Source organism: Dysidea avara, chromosome 7 (assembly GCF_963678975.1).
Source record: "Dysidea avara chromosome 7, odDysAvar1.4, whole genome shotgun sequence".
Taxonomy (NCBI): Eukaryota; Metazoa; Porifera; class Demospongiae; order Dictyoceratida; family Dysideidae; genus Dysidea; species Dysidea avara.
The window spans coordinates 15,531,626-15,552,469 of record NC_089278.1 but is presented as its reverse complement, the minus strand read 5'-3'; the positions used below and the strand labels follow the sequence as shown (position 1 = coordinate 15,552,469).

Sequence of the window (20,844 nt, the reverse complement as noted above, 5' to 3'; positions counted from 1 at the left end):
AGTGTTATGGAAATATTTGACTCTTCTATTAGAGTGTTTTGGTGGCTTTAAGTTTTTATTGTCATAAGCACCTTTCCCTTAACAAGATAGTTACACCCCAAGCACTACTCCCCTCAAATCCACCACTATTTAACAGTATTTAATTTAACAACTTAATTTTAAATAGATGTCCACCCATATCCATTATTTCCAGAGATTCCATACAAATCTCTACCTGCCAACTTTCAAATCATCAGTGTACAGCAACAAAGGTAACAGTCTTCTGCAACTGCTGTATTTGAGTTTTATAACTCATCATGGGGATGGTGGAGCAGACCAGAGGGTGGGGATGAGGGAGATTTGGCAGAATCACTCTCACGGTACAAAATGTGACTGTTCTATTAGAGTGTTTGACTGTTCTATCAGTTTTGACTTTTGTTGCAAATATTGACCAATAAAAGTGTCACTATGTGTAGGGAGAGGGACCTGCTCCCATCCATTGTTTATAGCATATCATGCTAATGTAGCTAAGAAGTTGAAAATAAACTTACAATGAATTACACTAACTATACTCATGCTTCAAAGCAGTGATTCTTCTAGGGCTGTTAGGGGGGAACTTCCCCCCCCCTAAAATCTCAGACTCACCCCCTAAAATTGTGAGTGACTACTACACTATACACTTAGGTTAAGCTGACTTAAAATGACACATAAAACTTATCAAAAATGTTCTCAGATTCAATCTCAGCATAGTTAATACATAAAAGGTTAAAATAGTGAATGCAATCTTGAAGTGCTCTCAGATTCAGTATCAGATCATCAAAATCTGCTCTTTCCTCACTAGTACTCTCATAACACCACTGATGTGGTGTCACCATGCAGAAATTTATCTATTGTATAGCTAGCCACTGGAAGCTCTTCTCAGTCCACTAATGTGGTGCATAATATTATATTGCACCTGTAAAATAGTTTGGGAAAATATATATATGATCTGCACAAAAACAGCCAAGCTGTGAAAAAAAGTGTGGCCTTAAAAAACCTGGATGAAATCATTGCAGCCATTTCTTGGCCGCCACCTTTGATGTCACAACTTTTTTCACCCAGGCTTTTTAAGGCCGCACCATTTATCCCTTTTTTTTGCAAGTTCCTATGGCTGGCCTTGATACTTCCTTTTTAACTTTTTTCCCCTTTACTACAGGAATTGTCAAAGACTGCATGGATTTTTGTAACTTCTTTTCTTTTTCCCAAACTGCTTTACAGGTACAATTTGAGATACAATACCGAAAAGCTCAAAAGTTTAACATTTTATTAGCATGAACACACTCTAAGTGTGCTTTGCACACAAAACGGTGCCACAGTGCACACTTTGAGCCCGAAAGTATGCACCGTGACACTGATTTTGTGCACAAAGCACGCTTCATTTTTTTAGAGTGCATCAGTGCATAGTTATATTGCAGTAAACTTGACATACAAGAAAGGATACCACCACCTAGCCTAGATAGCTGTTACACACCCACCTCATTAGCAACTATAGTCATACTAGATTTGGTAGATGAACTAGTTGTTCTATTACTGACTACTCTATTAGAGTGTTAGCATATCTAGTCTCAAATTAGTTGAACTTCAAAATAATTTCTTGTCAGGATGCTAACATGCAATTCTTTCATTTCATGAATTTCTACTGGGTTATTACAAGTTTCACTACATCCACTAGCCATACACACAGCTGCTATAACACAGTTTAATAAGTGATTGTATTCTTATACATAGGATCATATACAACAGATAAACATTAGCTACTATATTACAGCATGTTCATATCACTGATGACTCCAAGTTGATACATACTTCAGTCTTGTTGGTGGTCTCTGCTCTGGTTTTTGTAACTGTTGCTTGGTAACAGTCACACCAACTGGAGGTGGTGGACTGGTTGCCTTAGGGACAGTGCTACCACTTTGTGATCTAGAACGCTGCCTGCTTACATGACCAGTAGGTTTGGGGCGTTCCATAGTGGCAGATCTTGGTCGTGATGACACTCGGGAACGTTGTGGTAGTTGACGATAAATCTCATCCAAATGGTAACCTTGACGACTAGCCAGTCGAGATAGTTGCTTAGCAACATGTACAATTGGGTCTTCATTGTCAACTTGTGAGCGTCGCTGATCACAAGGTGGGCGTGGCAGGTTGCCACTGACAACCTGAGACTGCTCCTGCTGCCATACTCCCATGTTCTGTGCTGGCTGCTGAATGCTGTTAGTGACATCATTAGCTGGACCAGAGTAACTGATTACTCCACGAGCTGCAAGCCCCAACATGTTGAGAACTATTGCCTTCTCTGTAACAAAACAATAAATAGTAACTGATATACCATGTATTGTGTGTCTGAGTGTGCAGTGTGTGCATGAGTGTACGTGTTGTGTGCCTATGCATTTATGTGTCACACATGTGTTGTCAAGGTAAATACTATGTGATCATTCTAACAATTGTGGTACTAATTGGTGATAACATACAACACTAATTAACAACAAACAGTAAGTGAAGTTCACACATACACATAAACTGCTGCCAGCTGCTTACCAGCCTCAGAAGCTTGATCAAGCCAAGCCTTGCACACCAGCACAGAATCAGTTTGTAGGATCTGACACAACAACTGGAGTATCTATTGAACAAATAAAATGTGATGTAGTCTGGAATTATTTCTGCACCCAATGGAAATATAGTGTAAATTAAGATTCCGAGTCCCTATATATATAATACTTTGTCACAGGCGCCTAGTAGTCTTGCATGGCCAGAACGCTTTCCTTGGACTACTCCAACAAGGAAATGCTGTCAGGTCACAGGGACAGTAACAAAGATATTATGTGTGGTTCATAATTATGTGCATATGGCTAATAAGCTATCACACTGTGACAAGTGAGGTTCAAGGTTGGCCACACAAACACTGTCTTATTATAGCTAATGAGCCATAACATGTACATACCTGATCATCATTTAATTGGCTGTATTCATTCCTTCTGACCGCGCGTCCCGCCTGGCTACTGCCGGGTGTTCTTGTTGGAGGAGGGGTGGGCGTGGCTTGAGCTAGGGCTTTGCTTAACGCTAGCTGTGTCCTATGCTCCAGTTCGCTACGACCTTGGGAATACAATAAATGATCACTATCAGCTGTTAAACTGATTACCAACCTGTAGAATCCAGTAAATTCTTGTAGAGCCTTAGCGCAGCCTCCCCACTTGGCGGTGAAAACAACAATCTTCTGTCAGTATTATCTTCTACACAACATATTGGCACATCCAGTAAGCCCTTCATGTGTCTCACGCGGGTTGGGTGAGGGTTATGCCTCGTGTAGAACTCCACTCGTTGCGGACGATATCCAGCCGATAAAATGAGTCGATCACGTTCGCTCAATCCACTGTGTAAGGCATTATTGTACGAGTAGTATGTCTCATGCGGTAATTGCTTTAGCTCCTCCAATATCGGATGCCGAAGTAATATTTCTCGCTCCTTAGGCACAAACGTCGCCATCACTAATTAGCTCCGCCCCCTGGTTCTGCACTTTCCGCACAGCAGTGAAACAGTTTGGCGCGTTAAAAACTAGACCCACAGCAACTGGTTTAGTGAGGTGATAGTGATAGAAAGACGTTACTAAGAGCACTACCTGGACGTGTAAACTTCGCTGCCTGTTTACACTGAATGGCTTCTCTACTAAGCGCCTCTAGTATTAATATTTGTTTACTAGTCACCTACCACTAAACATTTCCGGCAACTACTACTTTCCACGATCCCGCACGATATATTTCACACCGTGCTTGTGCCTCGTAAGAGCGAGATCGTTATACAGGAGGTGAGAATGAAATCAATGAATGACTGGAATTCATAGCACGTGACCCGTGTAGTACTATTCGCGTGATTTAGCCGGGGATTATTCTTACGAGAGGACATCCGGTGGGGAATTTTATTTGTCACAAACAATCCCCAGTAGCGGTCCCTTCTTCAGTATATCCTGTTGCAATTAGTGTGAGGAGCAGTTAGTTTGATAGCGCGTTTGATTGTGTGTGAGAAATAGTCAGTCAGCTAGTCAGGTTAGTCTGTTGTGTGAGTTTGAATGTCACAAATGTGCACGTGTTTAATTTTATGGCCTTTACAGGGAGTGGTGGTCTCAAATATAGGGGTATAGTTTGAGTTGAACGTGAGGGTGTGTCCTGTTATTGCGCGTATATTGCGCCTTCCTTGTGTGGAGTATCACGTGATACTGGCACAGGAGTCATCATGTGATCATAGAGGGTGTGGTCTCATTACTGCCAGGGGTGGTGTGTTAAGCCTTTCAATGAGAGGATATGTACCCTTAGGAAAAGTGGTCGTTATTCTGTGATGATCATCAATTAGGGATACACACAAACCTATAGTAAAGAAACAAAGCCTATAACCTATGCCTAAAAACCTATACTAATACACACAAACCTCTCTTAACAAACTCTCAGAATTTTAGAAAAACCAAATATGTCTATCTGAAGAGCCTGAAATTCCTTAAAGTGTCTGTTGTAGAGATGTTTCTCTAGTGGCAGTCCATACATTCTGTGCATATTTGGGGGGGAGATTATAGACTACGAAGCCTTAAGTTTGGCAAATCAGAATATGAAGCAGGTTGGCAGACAAAAGTTTGGCAAATTTACTATGCTACTTTAGAACGATATATTGAATAGCTGATTCGCAAATTTAAATTTGCCAAACTAGTCACTCCAAACTTTTGTTGTTTACGGTATCTTTGTACATGTATTCTGTTAAAGAATTGTTGTGTTGTAGTTTGCTGTCATGGATACACTAATTGTACAATGTTATATAGTTACCATGGCAATGGATGGACCAGGGATGGGGGACATCCCCCAAGCAATGCTGGAGGACATAATGAACAGTCATCACCAACACACTACACACCCTAGGATGGACATTAATGGTATCCTTATCCCCTATAGGTGGAGAGTAATTGTCACCATGTGTGTTGCCATTAGGAGTAGGAGCCATGGAAACAGTAGCCAGTACAGAGCAATTAAAACCACAACTGATAATATTGGAGCAACCAAAATCAGTAAGTATGGTGCTCATTAATTAGATGTTATTCCCAGAGAATATCCCCTCTATTATGTGTTATGGTTTATGGACCACATTGTAGGGGGTAACTACATTACAGCATTGTCATTATAATGTGGTCTAACCTGTGAGGCCTCCCCTATTGTATGTCATCAGGGGGCTCCCCTGATAGATAACAGAGGAAATGAAGCATCAAATGTGTTGTAGGAGAAATGCCCTGATAATGGTTTATTGTTGCTGTAGAGAGGGTTTAGATTTCGTTACGACTGTGAGGGTCAATCACATGGTGGATTACCTGGAGAGAACTCTGATAAGAAAAAGATAAAGTCTTATCCCACCGTTCAGGTAACAGTGTCCATTTGTACATGTGTCTGTCTGCCTGTGTGTCAGTACTTGGACACAAGTACATGTATTTAGTTTGTGTGTGTGTGTGTGTGTGTGTGTGTCCAGAACAAAACGTTGAGACCCAAATGTTTGTGAAATGCAGCTACAGGTTTTTGTAATTTATAATTAACTTGTGTTTGTGTTAATTGGCTGTTTGACTGACCCTACCTTACAGTAGAGCTGTACTGTACAAATTAATGTCATTCACTCTCCACAGTTGCTAAATTACCGTGGAAGAGCAAGAATTGTAATCTCCTTGGTAACAGAGACGGATCCCCCTTATCCCCATGCTCATTCCATTGTTGGAAAGAACACAGAGAATGGACAATGTACTGTCGAGATTGGGCCAGAATCTGACATGTGTGCCACGTGAGTCATGTATAGTAATGTGCATAGTATAGCATGTATAAAGGTTTGTGTTTTCTCACCAATACTGTGTTGACCTGAAACCAGCCATATATTACCTTCACAGCAGTATTGGTCAGGTATAACCTTTCAGAAACACTTGTGATGAGTTTCTATAATTTTCATTTTTTGAATGTTCTATATCACCTTCAGCCTTGTGCTATAGGCTTGATACCGTATTTTTCATGTTGCTTGCGAAAACGTAGAGCAGAAACGTGATCAAACACATGACCCATAGTACGAATATCTCGAACTGGATTGTAGTTAGTAGTTCGCCAGTAAAACCCAATGTACTGTAAGATAATCTTTATATGATAGGCAAAATACACAAATTTTCAGCAGAAATTCATTTTATATCCTCACATGAATTGTACACATAATTCCATTTTTGTTTTTACGTTTCACAAGCAACCTGAAAATACGGTATTTCTACGGTAAGAAGTTGCTTGGATTAGACATGTGGCTTTTGGTGTACTGTAGGTTGTACAATGCATGTATCATGGACCTACCTTCGTCCTTTGTTTCCTCAATTCCAACACAATTCGTGGCCAGTGCATCAATGGCTTTAGTGGGTTTGCTATCTCCAAATCCAGATTATTCATAATTTCTGCACTACGCCTGGTAGAATCAAAGTGAGCAGATTAAATGCAGAAGTGCTTTGTGTAGTGTTGTAAGATCTACATAAAACATTTACTTCTTTCCAGTATTTAGGTATGTATTAGGAGCTCAAGCCCCTGTCTTGGTGCAATTCATAGCCCCATGCATCTGGTGCCATTCTCTCCTTTGATGTGGTGTTATAGAAGTTAACTAGTGATGAATTGTTACAAAAAGGCAAACTGGTGTAGGGAGAAAATTAGAAATTTCATATTCAAGGCCATTACAATAAAAAGTGCTGATTAATCCTTTCAGATACAACATTACTACACGTTGTTATTAATGATGTAATGTCACTCAGGTTTCCAAATCTTGGTATACTACACGTGACACGTAAGAAGGTTGTAGATGTTTTAGTTGATCGATTCACTCAACAACTCTTACTGCAAGAAAAACGCAGCGAGTCAGCAGTAACTGGGGAGCAGCCACAACTTACTGAAGGTATTGATCACTACAGAATGTATAAAAGGATTGTTGTTTGGTGTTGTTAGATGACCAGGAAATGATCCGAAGTGAAGCAGATCGTATCGGCAAGAATATGAATCTTAGTGTTGTCAGATTATGCTTTCAGGCCTTCTTGCCAGATGAAAATGGTCGTTTTACTATTCCACTGGAGCCTGTCTTCTCTCAGAAGGTGTACGATAGCAGTGAGTAGTCAAGTTGTTAGAATACAGTGTAGCATACACCATCATGACTACAGAGGCACCTTCAGCAGCCACACTAAAGATCAGCAGACTGGATAGGCACAGTGGTAGTGTTAATGGAGGAGATGAAGTATTTCTATTGTGTGATAAAGTTCAGAAAAGTGAGTGGCTAGCTTGAACCATGATGTCATTATTACACTGTAATACTTACGGTGTTGTGTGCTGACTTCGTGGGCCGCACTACAGTCTTGATCAAAATTTGTCATATAATACATTACATGTCACTTATGACAATGTTATTATTATCCAGATGATGTTGAGGTGGTGTTTTATGAAGATGTGCCAATGAAAGTAGAAGGATCAGGTGAGCCTCACTCTTGTATGAGTTGTATGGCTTCATCACTGCATACTACAGTAAACAATTACGACCGGTGGGAGGCTAAGGCAGAGTTTGGACCTCATGATGTACACCACCAATATGCAATAGTGTTTCGCACTCCAGCATACTTCAACAGAGTTATTGAGCGGCAAGTTGTGGTTAATGTGGCCTTGAGGCGTCCGTCTGATCGGGAAATGAGTGACCCTCGCCAGTTCACGTACCTACCACAAGAATTTGGTAAGTAGTGTGTTATATCATGGGGAGGGGGGGTAATGTGTGCACGATGAAGTGTGTTAGTGTCATGTTGTGGGGAGGGGAACTTACGGTAGACTTGATGGATATCCATTTAGGATGCTGGGGCTTTACTCTGGTATCTGCTCCACTACGTCTTATACTGAAAGGCTGCACCATACCTTGGGGATCTTGTCATTTACACTTTTGTCTCTGTATCCACCCACATTTGGGCCTACCCTTTTGGGGATTACCCTGAAGGGGCTAATATTCACCTTCAACTCTTTGCATTCAAGCAGCCCACCTGCAACTCCATCTTGAGGTAGGTAGAGATACTACTAACTACATCTTTGTGGGACTCCACTGACAGCATATTTTGTGAGCTTGTCAGGGAGGAGGTACTTCACCGCTAAGTTGTCCTTGAATCCCTCAAGTGCCCTTCATGCTTTTGCAGGCTACCTCACAGTTTAATGGTGTATCAGACTTCTGAAATGAAGGACATTCTGTATGCTACTATGTGATCATGCAACATGTAGGGTTCCAGCAATGAAATGTAGTGGAACAAAATATGAATGATGGTAGCTACTGCAACATGGCTGCAGTATGCTGGAAAATCCCTGCATTGGCATGTTACTACTACCTGTTCAATGCCAAAGTAGGGATTTCCCACATACAGTGTAGCTATGTTGTAATAGCAACCTTCATTCGTATATCTTGTTTCACTACTTTTTATCACTAGAAGTAGAACCCTACTTCTTTTCATTTTTAATTGTACTAGTTTGTTTACTTTGCTCTAGTATGTTACACACACGTATGGCTGTGACTGCTTTATTAGAGTATCTCAATCTCCTTGATTGTCTTGAGCAAGTTATGAAATATATTAAGGGGCGTGGTTTGCCATGTCTAGTTTTCTACAGCAAAACTGCAGCTAGATCGCAGAGGAGTGTGGTCATGGCATGTTCTGGTCGTTAAGAGCAAGGCAGCATGTATTGATTGTTTAGCATGTGTGTCGGTCCATGTGATTGTTTTATAACTCCACTTACTGCACAGTCACTAAAACACTTCAAATAGTTTTGCGGCTTCTAAATACACTCCTCTAAGAAAAGTGTTGATTCAGAAAATATATGTCTTGTATGGTTTCCTTGCATGAAGAAGAACACAACCATGTAATTGAAGATAAAAGGAAAGGTAAACCACAGAAGGCACATATCCATTGGAACCAGAAAAGGCACATGATGCCACCAGTGAGTTTGTTATTGTGTAAAATGGTGGCCATGCACTGCTTTGTTTGGAGGCAAGTAGGCAGACCAAAATTTGGGTTTTGGCATTTTTTAAATATTCGGTGTCCAGCTGTCTGTGAGTGTTTTCTTGTTTTTTAATAGATAGATGTACTAAGACTATTCTGTACAAGTGATTTTTTTGTCATGTATGATGTTTTTAACACAGTATTTTTGGCAGTGCGCATCATTTGGGGGGGGATCCTACTGACCAGTACTACTCAAGGCCGGAGGAGACGGTCCGGCTGGTCAGGCCCGAGCCGGACCAATAATCTGGAGTTGAACCAACTAGCTGACCAGCTCGAACTACATTACTCTCATGCAACCTTTGGACGATCACATCTACATGTAGCTACGTACATTTTACAGATGTTATTGAAAATGCATGACACGAGTAGTTACCTAGTTTCTCAGCCTAACTAAAGCACAGAACTACACGTATAGTACTTCCAATTACCTTACAGTACAGCATAGCATTCGTATCGTTCTGTACAGAAATGATTGTGGGTTCTACGTACAGTATCACTTATGCTGACAGTTGGCATTTATCACGTGTAAGGCAGGTGCCTTCTTTGATTCTAAACCAGCACACTTATATCACAATTCAATCTTCATAAAATAATCATTAGCATTCCTTGGCTTGTCTCTCTTGGCTTCTTTTACTGGGCGAAGGGCTGGCAGTGACAAACCAGATGACTCATTCCGCGGCAAGAAGCTGTACACCCATACATTACATGGTGGCCATCTGGATGAGATGTTGAGTAGAAATCACTCCTCTTCAACTACCCACTCGTCCTGTCGAGATACTGAGCAAACTCTCAGTCTCACCCACATCGCACCATTTTCGAATACTGATTGGTCTCGTGACTGTCTACCAGTATATTTACGTGATGATCCGTTCACTTCATACAAACCAGTATAGTAGTATACTGTATTTTTGTAGCTGTGTAGCCTTTTATTGTAGCTGTGTGAATTCACTGTATAGTAATTATATCCCAGCTAAAGGGGGCCATGCTGCATGGGTTCCCTGTGAAATTTGGGGGGAAAGTTGCAAATTGCTAGCTAGTTTTACTTTAAAAATTAGCATCAATTTTAAATTTTAAGGCATTTTCAAGCCTTTAAATTGCAAAAATTCTGCAGCTCCTGGGGGTTGCACCCCCAGACCCCCCTTGAACTTCTAATTTCTAGCTATAACTAAATGAACCATACAGCAAGTTTCATGCTGTGTCCCCTGTATGTCAGGTCTACAATTATACATAGTATAGAAAGTCTGAAGAACAACAGATAGGCTTGAGCATATTTATATAGCTAGCTAGCAGTGAAATTCATTAAAATTGTATATCTGAGTGTCTAAGTTTCAAAAATTTCCTGTGGGGGCATGCATGCCCCCAGACCCCCCTAGAATGCTTGTGCTTCGCACTTCGCACACTGTGCAACAGCTCCTCTCTCATTGACATGTAGTAGCAATTTCAACATTATAGTCAATGGCCTGACCAACTCAATTTTCCCTCCTCCGGCTCTGCTACTGTACTGTTTAATAACATCTGTAATGAGTTTAAAAGACAGCCTTTTGTACAAAAGAGCTATAATTTGGGTGCAATTTATCTAATAATAACTTTGTCAGTAAACTACCCACAAAAGATCATGGATTACTCCATTACAAATAGTAGTAGTACTCCTTGTATACTTGGGAAGATTGATTATCATGGGTTTTTAATTCTGTGGGTGACAAAATGATTAAGGAGTGGTAGGTGACTTCATGGTGGGGACTTCTTCTGAAATCGCTTAGTATGTTATTATAAAGAGTGACTGTACCAAGTTTGGTGCTTTGGACTGCTATGTCATGATCAAAACTGTAACAGACCAGACTAGAAAAAAAAAAAGAACTAGGAGAGGACCTGTCAAGTTTGTAGTACTTCCATATACCCGTACGACTCACTCAAATGAAAACTTACGTTGTGACTGATGGTGATGGCAGGGGGTAAGTGTAAGACTCAACAACATTGTCTGTGGAGTTGTCATATTTATCACTGTCATCTTGGTAGATGTTGACTGGTTAGTTAATATGATCTGTGTCAAGGCCAGGGAGTCAAGAGGTCAGAGACATTATGTTGAGACATGTTCAAAACTTCACTGGTTCAACCAGTCAGTAGAGACAAGAAGAAGATTAATTTGTGGGTAGCCCTCGCCCACATTATCGTCAGATCTCTAAATAGCATAGAAACCTTGCTGGTGCATTCTAATCAATTAAGAATACTTGGTATTAGTAGTGAGGTGTTGGGGCTGGAAGTTTGATAACCAAAACTCCTTTGGGGTTGGTACAAACCTTCATGCCAGGACTATTACACAACCTGGATATAATTGTTATTCTACATTTACAGTAAACTTGTAAAAATATATATTACAGGAGTATATAATGTTGATGTTAATATTTGGAGCCTCACTACATTCATAGTTTATTTGTCCTGAGGGCTTTTATTGTGGTAGTCACATTGTTGTTGTTGTTGTTTTTTACAGACGAAGAAAAGATTGGTCAGAAACGGCGCAAAAAGATCAACCATTTTAACCAGTTCTTTGATGGGTCTGGAGGGAATCCCCCAGGTAGGGGCGGTGGTGGTGGTGGAGGAGGAGGATTCTTCAGTGCCTTTGGAGATAGTGCATCTGGCGGGTGGAGCTTTGGAATGGGTGGAGCTACTGGTGCAGGTGGTGGCCATGGCAACATGCACAGTTTTGGTGGAGGAGCAGGTAGCAGCAGTGGTAGCTATGGTGATCAACAACAACGTTATCATCACATGGGAGGGAACAACCCATTTGCTGCAGACCCCACCCACCAACCACTGCCACCTGTGGCTAGCATGTTTGAACCACAACAAGGGAATTACCCTTATCCCCCACCCCAATCCTACCCACCAATGATGGGAATGGGAGGTTTCAGACATCGTGGAGCAGGACCCCCTTCAGTTAAGAAGGAAAGTGACCCCACTGCAGGAGGAAAGGGTGAGTTGGTGAAGTACTGTTGGAATATAACAGTACAATTCATTGTCCAGGTATTTCTAAGGCAACTCAACTGAAAGGTGAGTACAGTGGTTGTCATGGCAATGTTAGTGATTGTCATGGTGTTACCAGGACATCAAGATAAAGAAGAAGAGTCAGGTTTCATGGAGGGGTCAAGTCAAGAAGGTATGGTCATTGTTAGTGGGCATTGTATTAAGTACTCAATATTACCACCATTGTAACAGATGATGCAGTCCTCCAGTCACTACAACAACGACAAATGGCAGCTTATCAGTTGTGTGAGAGAATGTTTGATGCTCTTATGCACTGGGCTAGGACCAAGGATGTACGATACTTGCTTGCTGCACAGAGAAGCCTTACAGCTGTACAAAACAGTGATGGAGATACGTAAGTGTTTTACTCTTAATAGTGACTAACATGAACTCTTATTAGTGACCACCAATAGTTTGTGCAAAAGTCTAAATAGTGACCTAGTGTGTGTATGTTACTAGGGTGATTCATGTTGCCATTATCAACCACCAAGAAGATGTTGTTGTGACGTTACTGGACATACTACCCACCCTCCCAGCATCAGAGACCCCAATTGTTGACTGCCTGAACAACTTCAAACAGGTGACCACATGTCACCATATGCGCAACCATTACATTATGTTATTCCTTCAGTCTCCACTTCACTTGTCGGTTATCACCAGACAACATGCTGTCATGGAGCACCTGTTAGTGGCAGGAGCAAACCCTCTAGTGTGTGACCGTAATGGCAACACTGCCATGCATCTGGCAGCTCACATGGGCTACCCTGAGGCTATAAAGTGTCTGCTCAATCGCAAGACACATCTTGCTCCAGTTACTGTCTATTCTGACATGTTGATAATGAATGTTAATGGTGAGCTCTTATTAGAGTCCATTGTAAACCAATGACAATACATACACAGGACACACACCGGCACACTTGGCTGCACTCTGTGGCAGTATTGATTGTCTGAAATTATTACACCGTGCTGGAGCTAACTTGAGTATACAGGTACTTGGTTATCAAAGTAGTAGAGTAGACTATTACTATACTAAATAGGATGGCAAGTCTGGACGAACACCACTTCACTATGCTGTAGAGAAGGGTGACATTGCATTGTGTGGTTATCTGTTAGTAGATGTGAGTCACTATGGTGTTATTGATGTTGTCAAGGATACAGCTGTGTTATGACAGGCGGGTAGTGACCCAGATCAAGCAGACTTTGCTGGCAACACCCCCCTACACCTAGCCGCTAGTCTTGGTAATGCTCAACTGATCAACTTACTAGTGAGTGGGGGAGCAGATTGCACAATAAAGAACCTTGAAGAGGAGACTCCATTAGACCTCGCTAGGATAAGGCAGCATACTGAGGTGGGCTATCAATTGTGATATTTTTCTATGGTTACTGCTGTATTTACAGGCAGTACGTGTTCTGGAGAATATTACCAGTGAAGATTTCCATGGTAACCACTATATTGTTTACAGTACTCAGTTGTATGGATTCTTACAGATCAAGAAATACGTCATCAATTGGAAGGTATCTCATTAACTCACTCATCTAATTCATCCGGTGATGAAGTGAACGCATCATCCATTATCAAGATTGAAAGTTAGTTCTTCATCGTGGACTATGTTACTGTGTAATGTTTGTTATTAGTCCATGGCTGTACCACATTAGATGCACACACTTTGTGCAGGGAAAATTTTTTTGCATTTTGTTATATATGTGTACCTACCTGTGCACTACACTACACACGTACACACACATACCAAGACAAACCTAGAACAGTTTGTATTATAAATGTGTGCAAGCTGATGCAACCACTTTGCTGTAAGGTAGCACAACCAAATGGTTATAAACATGCACACACACACATACACACTCACACATACACACACACAGAGTACTAGTTAATCATTAGGGGATGTTCCTCATTACATGATGTAATTACAGGTGACATGGACGACCTAGACTACATGACAAGAATGAAGTTGTCGTTGTTATTGGACGTGTCCAATGAAGGAAAAGATTGGAAGAAGTTGTGTGCTCTGTTAGATTTGGTGCCATTACTGGATGCCTTCAAGACCATGAGCAGCCCCACCAGGGAGCTGCTGAATTACTATGAGGTGAGTGAGCTGTAATTAGTGCATTGTTGTATACAGTGTTGGGAAAGTTACTTTGTAAAAGTAACTAATTACATATTATATATTACTTGCAACTGAACTATTTAGTTACAGTTACATATTACTCATAAAATAAAGTAACTATAATAATATTACATATTATATTACTTTGTGTCCACAGCCTTAAGCTGTCACGTGTGAAACTACCACCTTATCACGTGACATGATTGCGTTGTTGGACAATATGCAAATCTTGGTTATATGTAAGAAGCTGGTGAATAAGCTTCATCCAGTAAGCTTCGTTACTTCATTGTGGCTAGGCATTGCTCAGAGGATAACTAACGAGATTAGTAACTTCGCTATTTGTAGTAATAATATTACATACTCATTACAGTAACTATATTACTTAGGTAACGCGTTACATTTGTAAGTAAAGTAAACTAACTTGAGTTTTTATAGCATATTTCGTTATATTGCTTAGTTACCACAAAAGTAATAATATTACGTAATGCGTTACTCCCAACACTGGTTGTATATTGTTTGTAACTATCGCCTCCCCCCCAGTGGTGTATCTTGTGATTGCATGTAGTTGTGTATGTTCAAGCAAATGAATTGTAATTGCAGCATTTTTTTTTCTGTCCAAAAACTGCCTAGGTACAATGATGTATTGTTTTTCTTTTTAAAATTTTCAATGAAGCTTGCTTGTCAAACAAACAGGTGCACTTCCCTAGCCAGCCATGTAGTTTCCTGGAATTCACGTGTGGTACACTTATATTACTTTGTAAACTATGTCTGTCTGTCTGTCTGTCTGCTTCCACATAAGCAGAAAATTTTAACTATGATCCTTTTCCAAGAACTCATAATTGCAACCTATTTAGGGGAATCAACCTGATCATGACTACATAATGAAATTTTTGTCTGCCGAAATGTTTGACATACATATTTTTCCTTTGTTATTGTAGTAAATTGTAGTAAATTGTAATTGCACCTCTATACAGGCCAGTGGTGGCACTATTAGCAAGCTACGATCCAGTCTAATTGAAATGTCTCGTAATGATTGTGTCACTGTTATTGACCGGGACACAGGCCGTCTACCCCTCCCTACCAACACGCAACAACCTAGCAACAAGAGTGGTTAGTGGTATAGTACCTGTGTATTGTGTACATGTCATGGCACAGGTGGTGAATCTTCAAAAGTGACGTATGACTCGGGGATCAGCTCTGGGCCTCAAGGTGGAATGGTTACTCACCACTGTAAGCAGTGTGTTTCATATGTAATCATTGTAACATGGGCAGTGCCAAAGTAATCGTTCAGATAGAAGCTATTCAGTCGACATGACATTATTCGATTAATGCTATTTGAATATTCGTTAGCACTTTTAGTAAACTGTGACAGATGAATAAAGCCAGATTGTAAACTAAGTGACATATTCATACTGAAATATTTAAGAGATAGAAATAGCTCTCATGCTTCATCTTACTGCCCAACAAAGATTTCAGTGCTTACTCATGTATCAGACAAATCATAAGTCCCATGTTACAACTAATAGTGCTATATGGCATTTATATACTTTCTCTTCCCTTTTAAGCGAGGTGTGAAAGTGTTATATTATATTAGTTTGTATGTGATGTGTTCAGTTAGGGGCAATCGGTGCTTGGGGGGTTCAATATTTTGGGAACCCTATATTTCACTGTTTGGCTCCAAATGAGTAACTGTTTCCGTAGTGATACAGTTGTTACTACGGTGATGTCATTACAGCTGGAGATATAGTTGATAACATATGACGACGGTTGGCATGACAACTAGACTTGTTACTTAGCAACTCTCACACATGCAGCATACCCATGCACTACATCGACAACATTTGTATTTGTAGCTAAATAGAGTAACATGTATCCATGTCATATTTGTTGTTAGTGTATGTACATCACATGATGTCATGTGATTTAATGACACACCCACAAATGATCAGTAAACAATATTTGTTTTTATTAAATAATAAGTGCAGTTTACCTCGTTCTATTAGAATATGTAGTGTAGTTATTACTGACAGCAGAGAAAGTCAGTCACACATTGTCATCTCATTTTCATCATGAACACCTCCCAAATGCTCTGAAGGACAAATTGTATGTCCATGCTACATGCATCCCAGAGCCCATGCCAGCCCTCATACCAGATGGTTATAAATATTTTCACTGTTACTATCTCACTAGGGAAGGCTATAAATATACAGGGAATCAGAATTATCATTGAATAGAGAAAGAATCCCAAAAGAGCTTGGGAATTGGAATTTTCTCTGCCTGCAACATGAACATTGCCAGCTAATTGGAAGTGCTATTCCACTAGGAACTTGCTGGGAAGCTAATCAAATGAAATGAAATCATTTCTCCATAGGACCAATGCTTCAAAATGTTAGTGTCCCCAAATAAAGGTTGCCATTTTAGAGTTGTGTCATTTCAGAAGTATTCCGTTAAATTAAACCCCACAACTTTTCATGATTTCATTTCTTGATGACAAGTGAGCTGGCACAGCATGGATCACATGATCTTAACTGTTTGAATACCAACTTTCTATGTCTAAATGTTTACCCATATCTTAAGTATGTACAATTTAGCGTGGGTGTTCAAAGGTGCCACTTGGGGTTTAACTCGCATATTTGTGATATTGCCCAGGCAATAATGGTAGCACAGTTTTACATATGAACAATGTTCTAACAGCTATTCAACCACTATTGATCATCAGATACTGATGTATAAAAGGAACAGGGTGAGTGCCCTGTAGTTCTTTCATCTATCAAGTGAGTATGTTCCTAGAGTGATATATATCACTTGTACCATGACTGACCAAAGCATGAGGGCCATACAGTCCTCGTGTATATATCAGCAAAATCCCTCACAGCCATGGTATAACATATATTAGTTCCTATCAGGAACTAGTACTACTGTTGAGTGCAATAGAACTTGTTTTCTAAGAACTTCACTACTGTTTGTTTAATATGCTCTCCAGTACTTGTATAGACTAATAGTGTGAATTACTATCTACATACATATTTACAGAATATAGAATTATCTATACCACATATTTACACAATTGTATACAGCACACAACATTTAGTTCAGCTCCATTGAGACTTTCTACAGTAGTGACCCAACTGGACACATTTCTGGCACAAGTGTTGAGGGTGCTCCTTGGACTGGTCAGACACATTCAACCCGTCAGGTTGCTCTAAAGGTCTTTGCTTGTGAGGGAAGACATTGATACGACACTTCTTGCACTCTTGCCCAGCATTAGACCAACTGTTACCAGACATCCATCGTCTTGAGCACTGGGGACAGCGATATTCACCAAAACATCGTTTCTTCCCTTGATAAGGAGTGATTCCATCAGCCTTGCGACGAGCCTGTGACCAATAACATTCTGATCAATTAAGCAACTATAACAACAAGTTAGTATTTGGGATACCTAACATTACAAGTACAAGGAAAAATTTTCTCTCCTTTATACAGCGTATAATTATTATGAACTCTTGGTACCAGTGTCTGACAATTAGTAAATTGTGTGCTCATAAAATGGAAAGTAAATTCGAATGCTCGACTTATGTGAGATATTGTAAAGGATATTGCTCCTAGTGAAGATTCAAGGTTGATATACACAACTTTCCTGGAGATATTTGAGTTATGTAAATAATACATCATTTCCTCTACCAACATTGGTGAACTTTAATATAAATTATGCACTAAGCTAAAAGATAATTGTCTGTACCACAAGATTGTGGATGGTCAGTCAGACAGCTTTATGTGCAAGGGATCTCTAAGTATCTAATCAAGAATTCATAATAAAATACAGTAGTAAGAATAGTATTATGAACTCTTGATCTAATGAAGTGATTAGTGATGACCTATACCATAGCACTTAATGCTTACATGCCCTACCAATGGTACACTCACCAAGCTGCAGTCTTTGATGTAGTGACCTTTCTGGAAGCATAGGTGACACAAATAACCCTCAGGGGGGATAGCTGGGGCGATGTTGTCACTGTTGTGCCTACTTCTTGCCATAGCAGTGTCATCTTTAGCACCCCCCACAGGGGATGGCGTTTCACTCTGACAAGGACTCCCAGAGGAGAGTGGTACCATAGACAGTAGACTCTCTCGCATACCGCACTCCTCTTTTGCAGTTTGTAAGTAGCCAGCAGGAAGCATCACGTGAGGGTAACCATCAAGGGGTACTGGCAGCAGAGTAGGTGGGTGCTGCCATGGCAATGAAGGAGGAAAATGAAAGTGTTGAAGTTGTTTAGCTAATAACTCCACCGACATGTTCACCTGCAACAAAAATGGTAAACTATAGGTATTAGCGGAGTCATATATATAGCTACCCTTCTTTGTCTACTATACAGCTAGTTAACTAGTTGACATTTATAGCTAACAAGCACACTGCTGCAGTACCGGTCGATGCCCAATTTCAAAACAAATACAACTACAATCTACAGATAACTCAAAACTGCTTACCTGAGCTAAACAACTGCGATCGTGCCTTACCCCAAACTGAGCAATATGCCTCATGCAGAGTGATGACATAGTACTCGTGGTAAAACCCGGCCCACTACCCCTGGAGGCATACTGTATCCGTTTACATTTGGTTATATTATCTGTCCACAAGTTATTACAGCGAGTTCTGCTTCCCAGTACTTCGGCTGGCGTCACCCCTTAGCGAGAAATGATACCGCAAAACCACACGTGACGTCATGCAATACCGCACACAGGTGGGGGCGTGGCTGAGCATTGCAGTCGTGGCACATTTCAGTTACTATATATATATATCTATATCTATATCTATATCTATATATATATATATATATATATATATATAGCCTACACTAAAACTGCTAGGAGTGGGAGTGGCTCAATTATGCTTAATGACTGTATAGATTGGTCAACCGAGCACTTAACTTAATTTTTGTCTTGTGATTATTATTGTTGTTGCTGTTGTTGTCAGTCTTTTTTTTTTACATGTACACACTCCTTGCCGTGCCCACAAGATCTCATATTGCTTGATCTGACTGTGGTCGCACGAGACCGAGGACTAATAATCAGTGTTGGGCAAGTTACTTTGTAAAAGTAACTAGTTACATAATATTACATATTACTTGCAACTGAACTATTTAGTTACAGTTACATATTACCCATAAAATAAAGTAACTGTAATAATATTACATATTATATTACTTTGTGTCCACAGCCTTAAACTGTCACGTGTGAAACTACCACCTTATCACGTGACATGATTGCGCTGTTGGACAATATGCAAATTTTGGTTATAAGTAAGAAGCTGGTGAATAAGCTTCATTCAGTAGGCCTCGTTACTTCGCTGTGGCTAGGCATTACTCAGAGGATAACTAACGAGATTAGTAACTTCGTTACTTGTAGTAATAATATTACGTAATATTAGATTCGTTACAGTAACTATATTACTTAGGTAACGCGTTACATTTGTAAGTAAAGTAGCTTGCATTATATTACCTGTTTTTATAGCGTATTTCGTTATATTACTTTGTTACCACAAAAGTAATAATATTACGTAACGCGTTACATAAGTAGCGCGTTACTCCCAACACTGCTAATAATGTATTGTATGTATCATCAATGATGGTTCTCTCTCTAGGTAATCATGCAGTGGATCTAAGGCCATACCTACTTGAAAAGTTGTAGTTGTAAAGTTACATCACAGATGCTAATTGTATTTCGTACTTGGATGATGGAATTTAACATTAAGAAATGCGAACACTTGAGAATTACCAATAAAAGAAATCCCATCATTCATAGCTATCATCTGGAGAATTCTATCATCTCTGAGGTTCCTCACATGAAATATCTCGGGGTCACCATTGACCAGAAACTATCATGGAATGAACACATTCAAAGAGTCACTAGCAAAGCAAACCAGGTTAATGGATTCTTGCGCCGTAACCTTCACCAATGCCCTGTTTCTGTTAAGAGCAATTGTTATAAGATGATGGTCCGTCCCATTGTTGAATATGCATCCTCTGTCTGGGCCCCCCACACCCACACCAACATAAACCAACTTGAGTCCATCCAAAGGAGAGCAGCTAGATTTTGCTACAATGATTTTTCTGGATTTAGTAGTGTAACAAGAATGATGTCATCATTAAATTTACCTACCCTCGAAGAAAGAAGAAACAAGTCTAAGATAACTACAATGTATAAGATAATTAATGGCAATCTAAGTATACCCACAAATGATCTAATACCTAATCATCGTCCATCAAGGGAAGGTTATTATAAACAGCTTGACACTATGATCGATTCTTATAAATTTTCCTTTTTCCCTTCTACAATCAGACTCTGGAACACACTCCCCCCCTTTGTAATTCACTCCCCTACCTTAGATGAGTTTTGTACTAACCTGAACATTCATTATGATCACACCTGTGCACAACAATCTTTTTGATTTCTGCACAGTAACAAATATAATAATATAATAATAATAATATTTAAAGAGGTTGCCAATGAGATTGCTCCTTCCCTGTGTTTGATTTTCCAAGCTTCACTTAACCAGGGGATGTTACCTGTCATTTGGAAATCTGCCTCAGTTGTCCCCATATACAAAAAAGGTAAAAAGGATGATCCTAGCAACTAGCT

The 20,844-nt window shown here is 40.0% G+C and overlaps 3 protein-coding genes across 5 annotated transcripts; 1 reads left to right on the top strand and 2 right to left on the bottom strand.

The window, feature by feature from the left end:
• Positions 1 to 1,713: 1,713 nt before the first annotated feature.
• On the bottom strand, positions 1,714 to 3,886 carry LOC136259665 (protein TBATA-like). The gene is made up of 4 exons (XM_066053163.1): positions 3,159 to 3,886; positions 2,957 to 3,108; positions 2,554 to 2,635; positions 1,714 to 2,311 (listed from the first exon to the last, which is right to left on the bottom strand). Exons 1-4 carry the CDS (start codon positions 3,496 to 3,498, stop codon positions 1,797 to 1,799), a joined length of 1,089 nt encoding a protein of 362 aa, XP_065909235.1. The 5' UTR covers positions 3,499 to 3,886; the 3' UTR covers positions 1,714 to 1,796.
• On the top strand, positions 3,876 to 16,179 carry LOC136259664 (nuclear factor NF-kappa-B p100 subunit-like). Of its 2 annotated transcripts, XM_066053162.1 has the most exons (25): positions 3,877 to 4,055; positions 4,817 to 4,927; positions 4,983 to 5,059; positions 5,305 to 5,406; positions 5,663 to 5,814; positions 6,806 to 6,945; positions 6,996 to 7,151; positions 7,205 to 7,309; positions 7,459 to 7,512; positions 7,564 to 7,764; positions 11,553 to 12,032; positions 12,083 to 12,109; positions 12,162 to 12,215; positions 12,275 to 12,437; positions 12,542 to 12,662; positions 12,714 to 12,933; positions 12,983 to 13,071; positions 13,120 to 13,200; positions 13,255 to 13,431; positions 13,481 to 13,523; positions 13,571 to 13,669; positions 14,015 to 14,187; positions 15,183 to 15,318; positions 15,364 to 15,438; positions 15,944 to 16,179. In XM_066053162.1, the coding sequence occupies exons 2-25, from the start codon at positions 4,822 to 4,824 to the stop codon at positions 15,967 to 15,969; spliced, it is 3,057 nt and encodes a 1,018-aa protein (XP_065909234.1). In that variant the 5' UTR covers positions 3,877 to 4,055; positions 4,817 to 4,821; the 3' UTR covers positions 15,970 to 16,179. The 2 variants fall into 2 exon arrangements, with proteins under 2 accessions (XP_065909233.1, XP_065909234.1); XM_066053161.1 differs by having other exon boundaries at positions 3,876 to 4,055; positions 7,459 to 7,764.
• Positions 16,180 to 17,129: 950 nt separating this feature from the next.
• On the bottom strand, positions 17,130 to 18,908 carry LOC136259666 (zinc finger CCHC domain-containing protein 24-like). Of its 2 annotated transcripts, XM_066053165.1 has the most exons (4): positions 18,694 to 18,740; positions 18,561 to 18,621; positions 18,133 to 18,507; positions 17,130 to 17,585 (listed from the first exon to the last, which is right to left on the bottom strand). In XM_066053165.1, the coding sequence occupies exons 3-4, from the start codon at positions 18,499 to 18,501 to the stop codon at positions 17,301 to 17,303; spliced, it is 654 nt and encodes a 217-aa protein (XP_065909237.1). In that variant the 5' UTR covers positions 18,502 to 18,507; positions 18,561 to 18,621; positions 18,694 to 18,740; the 3' UTR covers positions 17,130 to 17,300. The 2 variants fall into 2 exon arrangements, with proteins under 2 accessions (XP_065909237.1, XP_065909236.1); XM_066053164.1 differs by lacking the exon at positions 18,561 to 18,621 and having other exon boundaries at positions 18,694 to 18,908.
• Positions 18,909 to 20,844: the final 1,936 nt, after the last annotated feature.

What these genes read in the sequence shown, in the direction of transcription:
- LOC136259665 (XM_066053163.1), bottom strand. Translation starts at nt 3,498, where the DNA reads ATGGCGACGTTTGTGCCTAAGGAGCGAGAAATATTACTTCGGCATCCG. An exon ending in GCCAATTAAATGATGATCAG is followed by an intron (nt 2,636 to 2,956) that starts GTATGTACATGT and finishes TTTGTTCAATAG; the next exon opens with ATACTCCAGTTGTTGTGTCA. An exon ending in TGATCAAGCTTCTGAGGCTG is followed by an intron (nt 2,312 to 2,553) that starts GTAAGCAGCTGG and finishes GTTTTGTTACAG; the next exon opens with AGAAGGCAATAGTTCTCAAC.
- LOC136259664 (XM_066053161.1), top strand. Translation starts at nt 4,822, where the DNA reads ATGGCAATGGATGGACCAGGGATGGGGGACATCCCCCAAGCAATGCTG. An exon ending in GTACCTACCACAAGAATTTG is followed by an intron (nt 7,765 to 11,552) that starts GTAAGTAGTGTG and finishes TGTTTTTTACAG; the next exon opens with ACGAAGAAAAGATTGGTCAG. An exon ending in GAGCTAACTTGAGTATACAG is followed by an intron (nt 13,072 to 13,119) that starts GTACTTGGTTAT and finishes TATACTAAATAG; the next exon opens with GATGGCAAGTCTGGACGAAC.
- LOC136259666 (XM_066053164.1), bottom strand. Translation starts at nt 18,762, where the DNA reads ATGTCATCACTCTGCATGAGGCATATTGCTCAGTTTGGGGTAAGGCAC. An exon ending in ATCGCAGTTGTTTAGCTCAG is followed by an intron (nt 18,508 to 18,693) that starts GTAAGCAGTTTT and finishes TTTTTGTTGCAG; the next exon opens with GTGAACATGTCGGTGGAGTT. An exon ending in ACATCAAAGACTGCAGCTTG is followed by an intron (nt 17,586 to 18,132) that starts GTGAGTGTACCA and finishes TATTGGTCACAG; the next exon opens with GCTCGTCGCAAGGCTGATGG.